This window comes from Alexandromys fortis, unplaced genomic scaffold (assembly GCF_014885135.2).
Source record: "Alexandromys fortis isolate MF-2015 unplaced genomic scaffold, M_Fortis_MF-2015_v1.1 scaffold_121, whole genome shotgun sequence".
In the NCBI taxonomy this organism is placed as follows: domain Eukaryota; kingdom Metazoa; phylum Chordata; class Mammalia; order Rodentia; family Cricetidae; genus Alexandromys; species Alexandromys fortis.
In genome coordinates this window covers 824,394-839,720 of record NW_026068037.1, presented here as the reverse complement: position 1 = coordinate 839,720, position 15,327 = coordinate 824,394, and the positions used below count along the sequence as shown (strand labels likewise).

The 15,327-nt window shown below is 47.0% G+C and overlaps 1 protein-coding gene across 1 annotated transcript in view; it reads left to right on the top strand.

Annotated features, from left to right (window-relative positions):
• The window catches only part of Daam2 (dishevelled associated activator of morphogenesis 2), a 117,985-nt gene that overhangs the window by 67,687 nt on the left and 34,971 nt on the right, over positions 1-15,327 (top strand). The window contains 7 exon segments of the mRNA XM_050165066.1: positions 1,246-1,320; positions 2,042-2,136; positions 5,637-5,970; positions 6,757-6,867; positions 10,064-10,167; positions 11,686-11,752; positions 12,785-12,902. Coding sequence (XP_050021023.1) covers positions 1,246-1,320; positions 2,042-2,136; positions 5,637-5,970; positions 6,757-6,867; positions 10,064-10,167; positions 11,686-11,752; positions 12,785-12,902 — 904 coding nt within the window.

The following is a 15,327-nucleotide window of genomic DNA, read 5'->3' as shown; positions in this document are numbered from 1 at the left end:
CACACACACACACCTGCATACAAACCCACACACATACACCTCCATACATACCCACACACATACACCTGCATACAAACCCACACACATACACCTGCATACAAACCCACAAAATGGAATTCACCCTGCACACACACCTGAATACAAACCCACACAAATGGAACTCACCCCCCCACACCTACATACATACCTACACGAATGGAATGCATATAAAAACTAAAGGCGAGAAAATGTCCCTATTCTCTTGGGTTGCCCTCTGAGATTAGGATTCTCTGTTCTGGAATGAGAATCATAAGACAGACACCTGCCAGACTCCTGGGCTGGGTCAGGGTCAGTGAGATGCAAGGATGAGAAGTGTCACTTCCCTTCTTGTGCCTGCTTCCTGGCACACTAGCCAGGCTCCATGTCCTAAAACTCATAACCTCCACAACTGGGAACCAAGTGTCCGAATGCATGAGCCGATGAGGGACAGTTTTTATTCAAACACTACATCAGATAGTGAATTTAAAGAAAACAGAATGAGAAGATAGCTCATTGATAAAGCGTACACACATGGGGACCTGAGTTTGATCCACAGAATGTATATTTAAGGAAATCCATGTATGGTGGGCAGCACATTTACAATCCTGGTGGTGGGAGGCAGAGACAGTGGGATCCCTGGGGCTTGGTGGCTAGCCATCCTAAGCCACTTGATGACAAGGTGGGCAGGGCCTAACAAGCAACGACAGGGCTATGCTCAGGCCTTCAGCTCCATGTTGCACACATGCATGTGCACCCATACACATCTGTGCTGGCACTGACATACACATCATACATACACACAGAGAGAAATGGGAGACATTAATATATGAATTTGTGTGAGACTTGGTAATCATAAAATGGTATTTTGTTAACCATTAGCAGACTAGAGACAGCAGGAAAGCTATTTTAGAGTTTGTACATATGGTTCATTGAAAATGACCCCTTCCCAGTTTCTGCCCTTCCTTGGCAGTCACATAAATCCATATTTATTTCAATATTTCACCAAGAAAAAACAGAAATTCCACAGGCTGCCCTTGTGGGTAGAGATGGACACCAACCCTCTACAGACTTCAAATGATGCTTCAGTCTTAGCTTATGGGTCTGTCCATCCACAAGTGTACAACCCCTTAACATTGTGGCACAACACTATCTTCTACTGATGTGTTGGGTCACATGTGTTCTGTGGGCCATGGGTGGACATACCTAAGTCCATCCCTCATGTTTCAGGAGCAGGAGGACCCCAACAAGCTGGCCACCAGCTGGCCCGACTATTACATTGAACGTATCAACTCCATGGCTGCGGTAAGTGTCCGATCTTCTCCCGACTTCACATAGAAGGGTCTAGGAAGGCACCTCTGCTGCTCTCCAGTGCCACTCGCTAAGGCTCAGCAGCTTTCCAGATATTCTGAGATCAATACACCTCCTTGGACATCAGAGGCCCCTCAACTAGATAAACACATATTAACCCAGTTGGACACCTCACATCTTGGGAAATGGCCTGGGTCAGCAATTCCCTCTATTTCCTAGATACGGGAAATTAAGTCACAGACAGGAACCTGGTTCCCTTGGAATCTGTCTATCATAGTAATGAAGCATTTGCTGAGCCCTTGCCCTTCCCTAGGTAAGGGTGCCTTCCCAAGGCACAGCTACCCTGGGAGAATACAGAAGTCTTCTGGGGGAAGACAAGAGTGCCCTCCCCAGGCACAGCTACCCCGGGCATGCAGAAACCTCCCATAGGAAGGCAAGGGTGCCCTCCCCAGGCACAGCTACCCCGGGCATGCAGAAGCCTTCCAGGGGAAGGCAAGGGTGCGCTCCCCAGGCACAGCTACCCTAGGAGTGCAGAAGCCTTCCAGGGGAAGGAAGGGTGCCCTCCCCAGGCACAGCTACCCTAGGAGTGCAGAAGCCTTCTGGGGGAAGACAAGGGTGCACTCCCCGGGCACAGCTATCCCCGGCATGCAGAAGCCTCCCATAGGAAGGCAAACAGCTCAGTGTGACTTCTACTCCCTTTACCTGTGGGCCCCAGATGCAGAACCTGTATGAATTTGATGAGGAGGAGACAGACACGAGGAACCAAGTTGTAGAAGACCTGAAGACAGCCCTCCGGACACAGCCCATGAGGTGATTTGGACTGTCTTCTCTCAATTGCTTCTTTCTTTCCATGCCCCTTCCCAGTGGTCCCATCATCCAGAAGCCTTGCACAGTGCTGCTCCAGGCTGGTCCTATTGGCCAAAGTCAGTCTTGCAGAACTCCAGAAGATCCACTTTTACCTTCTTTGCTTTCCATTTCTCTGTGGGTTGCTGGGAGGGTGTGGATAGGAGGAGAAATGATATGGGGAAGTAGACAAGACACTCTGAAAAGAGGAATTGAGAGCTCAGAGGGGAAGGAGGGATTGGGTTGAGAAACCCTCCACACACTAGGGGGCAGTGTGGAGTCTAAGGGCATGCTTGCTCTAGCTACCTAGAGTAGGAACCAAGCTGTAAGGAAAGGGGATGGATGGGTGTCTAAAAGGCTACAGAATACATCTCCCCATTTCTAGACCACAGTGGAGACTCCAAAGACACCAAGGCCACAGGAGTTCCTTGCTTCTGGCTCTTCACATGGTCTGTTTGAAGTGGCTTCTAACATTGGATGAACCTACTATGAAATCCTTAGCAATCTTGCAAATGAGTTATTAGACCTATTTTGATTACATTTTAAATTATATATATAAATTATATATATAAACTTGTGATTAAATAAATGGTATTCAAAATAATATTGGTATACACCACTAATTACCCAATTATTTTTCTACATTTTGCTATTACATATTTCTTTCTATTAGTTATGTTCTTGAGTTTATGCCCACGATGCATGGTAAAGATAGTATATAATGGTATGTAATCAAAAGTTTCTTTTAATTCTCCCTAGTAAAATTCTCATTTTAAGAATCATATGACATCATTGTAGAAATTCTGTGCAGTACAGAAAAGCATAAAATAGGGAAAAATAAAAAATACATTCTGTTAAATTGAGAACATACTCTGTTGATATTTACACACCATAAGATTCATAGAGATACATTTACATATTAATTACAAATAGTGGTTCTGAACTCAATTCATGGGCCATTTTCTCAGATCATTAATTAGGCTCCTAAATTAAGGCCTCTACAACTTACTCTTTTTTAATGTATTTCCATAGATGTCTCACACACAGAGACACAGATAAAAGCTAAAATCTTGCTTCCAGGAAGTAATGGCTTTAAATAACAGCATAAAATATACAAACAGAGTTGAAGAATAAGCCAGTTCAATTAAAAAAGGCTCACAAATATTAAAAAATGCAGGCGATAGCAATAAATGTGCTCTAAATGCTTGAGCTGGCAGCGGGTATGATAAGCACTATAATCTTGAAGTACCGATGGGTGAAAATGATATTTTGCAATATTGGCAACAGTTCTAATTTGGTATGAAAATAGCGGTGATTTATTTGGGTTTGCGAAGCCTCTGTTCTGCTAGCAGTTCTGTGGTTGTTAGCTTGCATTCATCGTCGATGGGATGCTAGTTTGCAAGTTAGAGGCTCTCCAAGATAAAAGTGTAGTTCTCTTTTCCCTTAGAGGTCTTTGGACTCTGAGTGAGTGCTTCCTGGAGGCTCTTGATGGGAGCACAGATTCCTCAGTAAGAGCGAATGGGCTGATGGCTGCACTGCTAGGGATGGAGATAAGTGGTTTCCAGAGAGTCCTGAGAGGGAGCTATCCAGCCTTGGCTCCTTGACTCGGAGTCTCATGGCCCCCCATGCTGGAGTGTTTTCTTGTCACCTGCCTATAATTCTCTCAGTACCCAGTCTGATTAGAGATGAGTCTCTGGTTGGTCCACTATGATTATAATCATGTCTTCACCCATTCCCCCACCTTAGCTATGCAAATGACACTCGGTGATAGGCAGATTTAATGTGGGAATTATCTTTATGTCCAAGTACAAGAGAAAAGCACCTGAAGGGAGAAAGGACTCTCAGAAGGTTCTGGTTCTGGTTACTCCCCTTTGGCTCTGGCTCTGGGAAGGAAAACTTCGTGTTTGCAGGAGGGCATGGCAGAGGCTGTTCTTACAGTGGACGCGGAGGGAGAGAAAGAGGAGGGAAGCAGAGCACAATATAACCTTCTGTGGCATGACTCCAGAGGCATGCTTCTTTCGCCCATTCATCTCCTAAAGTTTCTAGAACCTCCAAAATTAGCGTCAGCAGTTGGGGACCAAACTTTCAATGCATGAGCCTTTTGGTGGGACACGACCATAGTGTACAATATTTAAAATGTAAGTAATAAGGCTGGGGAATGACTCAGTGGGTGAGGTCCTTGCTATACCAGCATGAGGACCTGAGTTCAGATCTTCAGCACCTATTTAAATGCAGCATATCTGTAGCCCCAGTGCTAAGAGGTAGAAATGAATGATCCCCTGGAGCTTGCTGGCCACAAGAACACACGTACAGTATAAATAAATACAAACTATAAAATAAAATACAAAGGAAGTACAAATCCTTAGGTGAGGGGTGTCCCTGGAGGTGTAGGCAGTCAGAGGAAAAAACAGGAAGTTGAGAATGAAAACTCAGTTCAGGTTGACTTCTGTCAACCTGGATCAAAACTTATTGCCAACAAATTTAAACATTGTATAATTTGGAAAAAAAAGTTTCCTGGAATAATACAATTCCTGGTGCACAAAGAATTGTAATTACATTGAAACTCAACTCAGGGGACATGTCATTTCTTCCTCTAGATGGATTCTGGAGCTAGGCTACCTGTGTTAGCTCAAAGGCCCAGGGAAGAATCTGGCCCAGTCTTGGTCATACAGATAGTGTAGAGGTCATTTGGACTACTAACCACCTTTGGTCCCGGCTATGGGAGCTTGGGGGAGCCTCTGGCTGTACAGTATTGAAAGTGTCATTTAGAGTATTAGGTATCTCCAGTTCTGGTTGTAGAAGCTTGCAGAGCCCCGAATGTAAGAATCACTTCGATTATCAGCCAGCTGTGGTCCTGGCTGTGGGAGTTTGACATGGCCTGGCCCAACAGATAGCACAGATCACCTGGCTGTTAAATCCCTCCTGTCCCCAGCTTTCTGCATGGAAGAAGAGGTTTTACATCCTTTCCCTTGAGAGAACAGTCCTGTGTGTGTAACATTCTCGGTTTCCCTGGAGATCTGTGGACATAGGGACCTTTGTGCTGCGCTCCCAACACTCTGGGACTGGAGAGATGCCCAGCTCTTAGGAGCACTTCCTGCTCTTCCAGAGGGCCAGAGTTCTGTCCCCAGCACCCATATTGGATAGCTTACAACTGCCTTTAATTCCAAATCCAGAGATCCAATGCCTCTTCTGGCCTCCTCAGGCACCGGCACACATGTGAATGTACACAGACAGACAGACAAACACACACACACACACACACACAAATAAAACATGAGTTTTTTTTTTTAAGAATTTTAAAACCGAGTTTTCTGAAAGGCTGAGATTTGGGGGCCTATGGATAAACTCTTAGATGAACCAGGAGGTCGCTGCGGATGCAGCGTGGTGAATGGTGAGCATATTGAGTCGCTATTTGCAAACTGTGTGTGGAACCCAAACATAGGAAACTCCTTTGGGCTCTGGCTTAGGTTTGTGACCCGCTTCATCGAGCTGGAAGGCTTGGCCTGCCTGCTGAATTTCCTCCGGAGCATGGACCATGCCACCTGTGAGAGCCGCATCCACACGTCTCTCATCGGCTGCATCAAGGCTCTGATGAACAACTCCCAGGGACGGGCACATGTCCTGGCACAACCTGAGGCCATCAGCACCATCGCACAGAGCCTGCGCACCTAGAACAGCAAGACGAAGGTTGCAGTGCTGGAGATTCTGGGTGCAGTGTGCCTTGTGCCCGGAGGCCACAAGAAGGTTCTCCAGGCCATGCTACACTACCAGGTGTATGCAGCTGAACGTACTCGTTTCCAGGTGGGCAATGGGCCAGAGAGTTGGGGCATTACCTTGGGAGGGAAGAGGTGATCCTGGGTAAAGTTGAGATACTGAGAACCATATAAAGGAAACTGGAGGGAAGGGGCATCTTGCAGGCTGCCTGTCCACTCATGGAAGGAGTAAAGAGCTAGGACCCAGAAGGCTTCTCTCAAAAGACATAAGAAATTGTATGTTCAGAACTGTGGTCAGGCTTTCAGATAGATTTGTCCTCTTCCTAGGCTGTGGGTCCCTGAGGCTGAAACACTGGTCTGCTTCATGCTTTTGTGGCTCTGGCTGTCTGAGTTCAGGCCCTGGCTCATGATAGGAGCCCAGACAAGAATTGTTGAATGCAGGCCACTCTAGCTCCCTCCTTTGGTCTGACCTGAGCACAGTGCCTGGATTAAGTCTCCATGGTTGACCTGACATTGCAAACTCTGTGATCATGAGCCAGGGTGTTGACCTGGCTCTATACATTTGCAGATGAGCTTTTAGCCTGTGCAGAAAGTGACCCCTAACCCTTCGGGGAAGATGCTAAGCAGATTAAAAGTAGCATCCACAAGGTTGGGAAACTGGGCAGGAATGGCCAGTGACTGTCAACAGCTGGTGCAGAGTCAGAAAGCACAGTGGAACCCAAGCCCTGAGGGCTGAGCAGGAAGCTAGGGAGACATGATCCATGATCAGGCAGAGAGAATGGAGGGGCTTCCTGGAAGGACAGTAGAACAGGGCAAGAGGCTTTTCAGGTAGCACCCCGAGTGTCCTCCCCAACTGTCCCTGTCTTCCTCTTAGACACTGCTGAATGAGCTGGACCGAAGTTTGGGTCGGTACCGGGACGAGGTAAACCTAAAGACAGCCATCATGTCCTTCATCAATGCCGTCCTTAACGCTGGGGCTGGAGAGGTGAGGCCCCTTCCTTTTATCTTGGATCTCAGATCGTATGTGAGTTTGAGAGCTTTCTAGGCAGATGACAGAGAGAAGGGTGGAGGCATCTGGTCAGTGTGACTGCTGCTGCCATTGTCATCTTCAGATGCCCTCAGAACCTCTTACCTCCTTCACTTCGGGTAATGTAGGACAGCTTACATGAGTCCAGCCCCTCCCCACCAGGCCCCAGACTGCTACAGTCCATCTTAGAAGTGGCTGTTCACAGTGGAGTTAAGGACTGATTCTGACTTTGCTTCCCACACTGCTCCCTGGGGTGTTGTCTAAGCCCAGTTAGCTCTGGGCTCTTTCCTTCAGCAGTAGCATGGTGCATTTGTGGGTCAGGTACAATCCCCAATCAGGCTGGCAGGTGATGGCTCAGGGGGTGGAACTTCTTTATGAGAGGAGAAAAACCTTTGGTTTTTCTTTCTAGAGCTTTCTAGAGACCCTATTTTGGGCTGCTTTCTAGGTTCTTGTGGGAAGGCTAGAAAGGGTGACTTCTGGTTTCTCTCCTTCTGGGGACAGAATGGGATTCCCAGACCCCTGTGACAGTAACGTTAGAAAACCCTGAAAGCAGCTAAAGTCTCAGATTCTAAGGCAAACAAATGTTCTGGCCAAGTTCAAGCCAAAGAACAAAAGAAGCTGGAGAGTGATGGATGATCTCTCTTCTTCCCCCTCTTGCCAGAATGCCTGTGTGTACGTGTGTGCACACACACTCTCGTGTGCATGTGCAGTTCTCATTACCTATATTACATCGGATATTCTAGGGAACACTTTATTCCTCAGATGGGGACATCATGTTACTTGGTCAGTACCAGCTTTTTAAGGCTGTCATCTTCCCTGTCATGCCAAGAAAATGCTAAGAATATGAACCATCTCAGTTACTTCTCTGTTCCTGTGATGAGACACTCTGACCAAGAAAAATTATAGAAGAGTTTATTAGGCATCTGGTTTCAGAATGTTAGAGCCATGACCATCATGGTGGGAAGCATGGCCACAGGCAGGCAGGTACTGCACTGAAACAAAGCTGAGAGCTCACATACTTACCAGCAAGTGGGAAAAGAGAGCTCATTGGGAAAGGTGTGGATTTTTGAAACCCCAAAGCTCACTTCCAGTGACACACTTCCAACAAGGCCACACCTCCTGATCCTTTCTAAATAGTTCCACCAACTGTGAATCAATCATTCAAATACATGAGCATATGCGGGAGGGTGGGGATTTTTCATTAAAACTACCACATTCCACTCCTGGGCCCCATAGGCTTATGGTCATATCATAATGCAAAATGGATTTAGTCCAACTTCAAATGTCCCCATAGTCTTTCATAGTCTCAACATTGTCTACAAGTCCAAAGTCTTTTCTGAGAATCAAGGAATTCTCTTAATTTTTATAACCCCTGTAAAGTCAAAAGGCAAATTACATACTTCCATCATACAATGGCAAAAATATACATTACCATTCCAAAAGGAAGAAATGGGGCATGAGGAAATACTGGACCAAAGCAAGACAAAAACCCAGCAGGGCTAACTCCAAATCCAACAGTTCTATAACAGATGCTAAGGGAACTAGATGGCTCTCCCCTCAGCTTTGCTGGCTGCAGCACACTTCTCTCTTTGGCAGAGATCCCAAGACTCTGACATCTCCAACATTCTGGGGGTCTCCAGTGCAATTTGAGCTTCTCTCTCACAGCTTCCCACAGTGTTCTCTCTGGGCTCCAGACAGGGATGTTCCCCCACACGCCTAGCTTAGTGGACTTCCTTAACTAGGAGGAAGATCCATAGCCCTTCACCTGTTTATCTTTCATAACTCCGAATTCAGAACCATATGGTGCTGCTGCCAAGTTGGCTGCCTGTTGGGAATGGAACCTGTCCTTGGATTGCATTTGCATAAGCTTTGACTTGTTGATGCTTTTAAGGATTATAAACTCTGGTGTGGTCTCACTCCGAAGCCACCTCGTCTTTGATTTTATTTCCCCTAATCTGTATTAGCATAGACCTTGACTCCAACATTCAATTTCCTGGTGCTCTGTTCTCCTCAAATTGAACATTTTGTGTTTCTTTTTGTACTACTTGACCTTTTTCATTGTAGACTACATTAGAGTGATTACTAACTAATGGCTGCGAGATCGTCAATATTAAAATCTGTCTTAAATCTCCTCTGCTAGTGGAATTAGCCCAAAACTCTTCAATCTATAAGCTTCTTAGAGCAAGTGAAAACAGTAACCACAGTCTTTGCCAAAATGTCACAAGAATGGTCTTGAAGCCAGGTGCTAATACTGTTCTCTTTTGAAACCCCTTGCGCTGAACCTCCATAGCCCACGTTGTTCTCAGCACTGTTGACTTCCAAGCCCTGCTAGCCTGGCCTGTTAAGTCCCACTTTCAAGCACTTTCCTAGTTCAAACTTGCAAAGTCCAAAAATCATTATGGCCAGGCTTGTCACAGCAATAGCTGACTCCCTGCTACCAGTTTCTGTCTTAGTGACCTTTTTATGCTATGATGAGACGCCTAACCAAGAAACTTATATAAGAAACAGTTTTCTGGGGGCTCACAGTTTTGGGCGGTAAACCCATGACCACCATGGAGTGGAGCACAGCATGAGGAAGACAGGCATGACACTGGAGCAGAAGCTGAGAGCTTGCATGTGACCCACAAACACGATGCAGAGAGTGCTAACTGGGAAGGCTGTGGGATTTTGAAATCTCAAACCCACCTTCAGTGACACACCCTCTCCAACCAAGCCATTCCTCCTAACCCTTCCTAAACAGTTGTGGACCAATCATTCAAATATCTGAACCCTTCAAACCACCACACCAATCCCACAGATACGTATTAACCCACTTTTACAAAAGAGGAAGCAAAGGCATGGCCAAGGGTACAAAACTTCAGTGGAACAGAAAACTCGCCAAGCCCCGCTCGCTCCTTTGCAGTACTGTTCTTTGATATCAGAGGGCAAAGCAAGCAGCGACTGGGGAGTGAGTGGTAGGGGACAGGGACTCGTTGGCAGGCTGGCTTTAGAGGACTAGCAAGGTTACAAGCACTCTCTGAAAGTGGTTCTAGATGAGCTTGTTGCACGGTGTGACATGGGACAGTGGCTGACGTAGGTGCTGACAGAGTCTATGGGCATTTCTCTTGGATGTGAGATGAGCTACTGAACCTGCTCCTCTTTTGGTGACCCTCAGGATAACCTGGAATTCCGCCTCCATCTCCGGTATGAGTTCCTGATGCTGGGGATCCAGCCTGTGATTGATAAACTCCGACAACACGAGAACGCCATCCTGGACAAGTAAGTCCTCTGCTACCCAGACCCACCATAGACCTGCAGTGACAGCTCCTCTAGATGAGGGTGGCTAGGACCTTAGAAAAGGATGTTCTTCCCCTGGGGACCAAGTGCCATTTGAAGCCTAGTCTTAGGGTCAGCATTGTGTGAGCCTACGCTGGCCTGCTTTCCTCATCCCTGATGTTATAGACAGGTGGACCTCAGTCAAGGTAGTCTTGCTTCTGGGAGACATTTAGAAAAAGATGGGCGTGTCCTTTGGTTTTCAGTGCTTGAGAGAGCATTGCCAACATTCTTGTTTTGAAGGAGCAGGAATACTAAATGTACAGCTCTATAGAGAACTGTTCAACTCCAAATGTATGCTCCAAATACCGTGATGATTAAAATGTATGGTCATGTTCTTACGTGTGGCCAGTGAGCCACACTGGATCTATCTCACTAGGGAAAGCCACTTTATTACACTGGGGGTTAAGAAGAGAGCATGCAGGGCAGGGGGGCATGCAGCTCCGTAAGGATGAGCTGCTACAACGCAAGTGTGGGGAATGGAGTCTGGGTCGCCAGCACCCATGTAGGACTACATGATGCCTGAAACACCAGTGCTGTGGGAGGGGAGGCAGAAGAATTGCTGGCGCATTCTGGCCACCACCAGGCCTGCTCCAAGTTCAGCAGGAGACCCTGGATCAAGGGAATAAGGCAGAGAGAGAAAGAAGGGACTCCTGACCAACATTAGCTTTCAAAAGAACTCATAATACACATGTGCATATAGCACAGACATACAACACACACACACACACACACACACACACACACACACACACACACACACACCAGGGTAAGGGAGAAGGAGAAGAAGAGAGAATAGATTGTTTCGATGTGGAAAAGGAACAGTGCTTCCATGGAAAATAAGGGGAAATTTGCTTTGAGGACTAAGTTGGAGATAATATGGTAATATTGGAAAGACAGATGGAAGACAGTGGGTTTTGAAAGCCGGTGATTTTATCCTCCAGGAGGTACCTAGCAGTGCCTAGAGGTATTTTTGGATTGGCACTGTTGGAGTTTCATGCTATAGCCCAGACTAGCCTCGAACTCACTACATAGCTCAGGCTATCTCAAATTGATGTTACTTCTACCTTAGCCTCCTGAGTGCTGAGAGAGAGAATCTGATCCATAATGGCTGGCTGGGGCAGAGGGTCTGCTGTCATCTTGGGGGAAAAGGTCAGGGATGTTGACCAATAGCCTGAAGCACAGAAAGCAGCTTCCTGTCACCAAGGACAACTGCACCTCACAAGTCAACAGTGTCAAAGTGGAGAAGTGTGGCTCTGTGGTGACTAGTCCTTGACATGACCACACTAACACAAGACCATGAAAACTTATCTAGAAGTGGGGGTTGGTTTATATTGTATGCCTCTGTCCGGTCTTGCCTTTCAGATAGTCAGTGAGACCGTGAAGGTCTGGCACCCCGTGGGGGCTGCTCGAACTTTACTAACAGTTCCTCTGCACCCCAAATCAACCCCTCTATCTATCTAGGCACTTAGACTTCTTTGAGATGGTACGGAACGAGGACGACCTGGAGCTAGCCCGGAGGTTTGATATGGTGAGGTGCCTGTGGGGGTGGGACAGTTGTATGGGTTCCCAGGCAACCCCAAAATGACGGCTCCAGATCCTGTGCTTAAAGTCAGTCCAGTGCTGGCTGGATCCTCAGTGGTAGCCTATGGTCAGGTCCTGTTTCTGAAGGAACTCTGGGGGTTTGCTTGCTCTGGGGGTCTTACCTCATGTGCCATACCTGGTCATCTGCCCCCAAGAAACCAAAAGCCCCAAATTAAGACAGCCAGTACATAAGCAAACATACTTAGCCTCAAATCCTGTCCTTGGCTGGCTTTTCCCTGCTGCCCCTAATTTCCCAAGTTGCCTCTTTCTATCCCTAGCCAGATGGTGCTTAGCGAACCAAACCATGTCATTTGGGTCTCAGCAGATGAAATACACACATCTCTATTACTTAGATGTTGTATCATACAATCCCAACTTAACAATGGCCTCATTTGGGGCAGAGCTTGCCAGCATTGAGCATCACCCATTACCCACTCACAAGGCCTGGAGCCGTAGATAAGAAGTCAGAGATCAGAGAAGTTTCCAGGTTCCTAGCTGTCACATACCTAGAGCAGATCTGGGCCTTGAACTGCAGGCCACCTGCTACTTTGAAGCATCCGTGTCCCCTTGCTTCCCTTAGGGTGGCTCAGCTGTCCCGAGCCAGGGTGGTTTTACTCCTGCCTCTCCATGAGGCATATGGGTCAAGAGTGGACATGTTTTGCATGTCTCAACTTGGGGAGGGAAGAGGGAGGGGACCATTGGCATCTAGGGGTCAGTGACTAGGGATAGCACTAGACATTCTTCAAGACATGTAATGCCCCACCCCACACCAAAAGATTATCTGCCTCAAGATGCCAGGGGTGCTGGGACTGGGAAACCCATCTTGTAAACACTCCTTTCCATTCCTGGTGGCAGTCAGGAAAGGGGAACTCTTCCCCGGAGATGGAAGGATCTGGGACGGTGGAAATAGTATCTTCCAGCCCTTCGTTTCTCCCTCTGCTGTCTGGTTCTGCCCCTCACCGTGGTCTAACCTCCCCAGGTCCACATCGACACAAAAAGTGCCTCCCAGATGTTTGAGCTGATCCACAAGAAGCTGAAGCACACGGAGGCCTACCCCTGCCTTCTCTCCGTGCTACACCACTGCCTGCAGATGCCATGTGAGTACCTGCTCTCACCACCGCTCTCTCAGCCTTGCTCCATCCACAGGTAGACGTGAGCCTCTGATTGAGAGCTTGCCTTGCCTGAGACTCTGGCACAGTTCCCTCTGTGCTTGCCTTCAGGAGGCCAGGCCGAGCGACTCAGGTGCCTCCCTCCTTGGGTTGCCTCATGTCACCCTGGGGGTGGAGCTAAGTACAGTTGGAGCAATTCCAGCCTTGTGGTCCAACAAGCAGCAGTTTGATCATGACAAAATGTATCTTCTGTGATCTGTTGGTGGCAGCTACATTTAGTCTTCTTGTCATTTGCAAAAGGAAGTTTTATGTTTAGAGAAACAGAACAGATATGCAATGGTTCTGTTGCTTTGTTTGTTTTGACTATAGTGTGTGGTTATATCTGTGTGTGTGCATGTGTGGGTATGTGTGTGCATACATATGTGCACATGTGTGCGCATACATATGTGCACTGTGTGCGCATACATATGTGCACGTGTGTGCGCATACATATGTGCACACGTGTGTGTGTGCACACATGCACGTGTATGTGCCAGAAATCAATATCAGGTGCTGTTTTCAGCCATTTCCCACCTTAGTTTTTGAGACGGGGTCTCTCACTGAACCTGGAGACCACAGATTCAGTTAGACTGACAGGCCACTCAGCCTCCTCCCACCTCTGCCTCCCCAACTGTGTTATACAGATGCTAGGGATGGAGCTCCTAAAGATTGTGTGGCCAGCACAGTCTGGATCATCTCCCTGGCCTCGTGTTTGCTTTGTTTTTAAGCTTCACTCTTCATGTTTACCCCCGCCCTCTGTGTAGACAACAGACGGCATCTTGGGAGCGGGTGGCTGAGTTCTCAAGATCCAAGTGTCGATGGGTAATGTTTCGAGAACAACTTATTTAGGATTACTCATTGTTGCCCCAGAATGTGATGGGAATGAGCCTCAGCTGCACCAAGCATTCCAAAAAGTAGACAATTTTGAAAATTTGTTTGGTCCTCTGTAAGGATCAGCCTAATCAGGATCCCCAAAGCCGCGGTGGTGGTGACAGCTACAACTTACTGTGTTCCAACTTGGGGCACGTGTGATGGGAGGTCCTTAGCACATTGTTGCTGAACTCAGGACACCTGTGTGCTGTGACTTCTGCATGAGTTCTTCACTGTTTGGGGTCGGCTTTACATGAAGCATGCCGCTGTGAGCTGTGACCCTCCTGTATGCTGGATTCCCTGGGGACAGCAACACGGGGTGGGTAGAATGGTAAGAGGGAGGAGAGAGACAGTGAGCTGCCCCAGGAAGCCACAGTTCTCCATACCCAGCCTAGGGCTGAAACACATGGCTCCCAATCAAAGGCGTTTGCCTCTAGAGTTCAAGTTCCCAGAACACATGTTCAGTGTCTCACAAATACTTGTAACTCCAGCTTCAGGAGATCCGACAACTTCTTCTGGTCTTTACACATATAACACATATAACACACACACACACACACAGAGAGAGAGAAAGAGAGAGAGAGAGGGAGGGAGGGAGGGAGGGAGGGAGGGAGGGAGAGAGAGAGAGAGAGAGAGAGGGAGAGAGAGAGAGAGAGAGAGAGAGAGAGAGAGAGAGAGAGGAGAGAGAATTTATTAAATCCCAAATACAGTCACATAGATGTTCATGGAAGTTGCTGGAATCTGATTTCTTCTGTTCCAGAGGCTTCCTGTTTGGTGGCCCATAAGCAATATGAATGGGCCCCTCTTTTCTGTCTCTAAATGGGGCTGTAACAACACAATTGTCTAGGTTGTAGGCAGAATTTGATGTCAGGATTAAACTAATTTTTCCTATTGGCCGTTAAAGATGGGGCAGCCAAGGGGCTGGAGAGATGGCTCAGAGGTTAAGAGCACTCACTGACTGCTCTTCCAGAGGTCCTGAGTTCTATTCCCAGCAACCACATGGTGGCTCACAGCCATCTGTAATGAGATCTGGTGCCCTCACTGGCCAGCAAGCATACATACAGACAGAACACTATATACATAATAAGTAAATCTTTAAAAAAAAATGGAGTGGACAAGGAAGGAGAGATAGTGGCTCTTGTGTAAAAAGGAAGTCCGCATCCAAGGCGACTGTAATCATTGAGGATGAGAAGACACAAAGTCTTTGCCTTCATAGTTCAAGGTCATCACCACCAAGAAGCCTCCCTGGGTTCCAACCAGCCCTTCTTTAGCTCGTTCTGATGGCTCAGCACACACCTGGAATCAGCTTTTGTTCATCTTTTTCTGTAAAGTGAAAAGAAAGATAATCATGAGATTTTGTATGAAGTTTTCCCCTGGAGACTTTGTTATTGAACATGTAATATTTTCTTTTTTTTTTGTTATATATAATTTTATTTTATTTTATTTTTTTCTTTCTTTCTTTATTTATTTATTTATTAAATATTTCAGTCTCTTCCCCACCTCC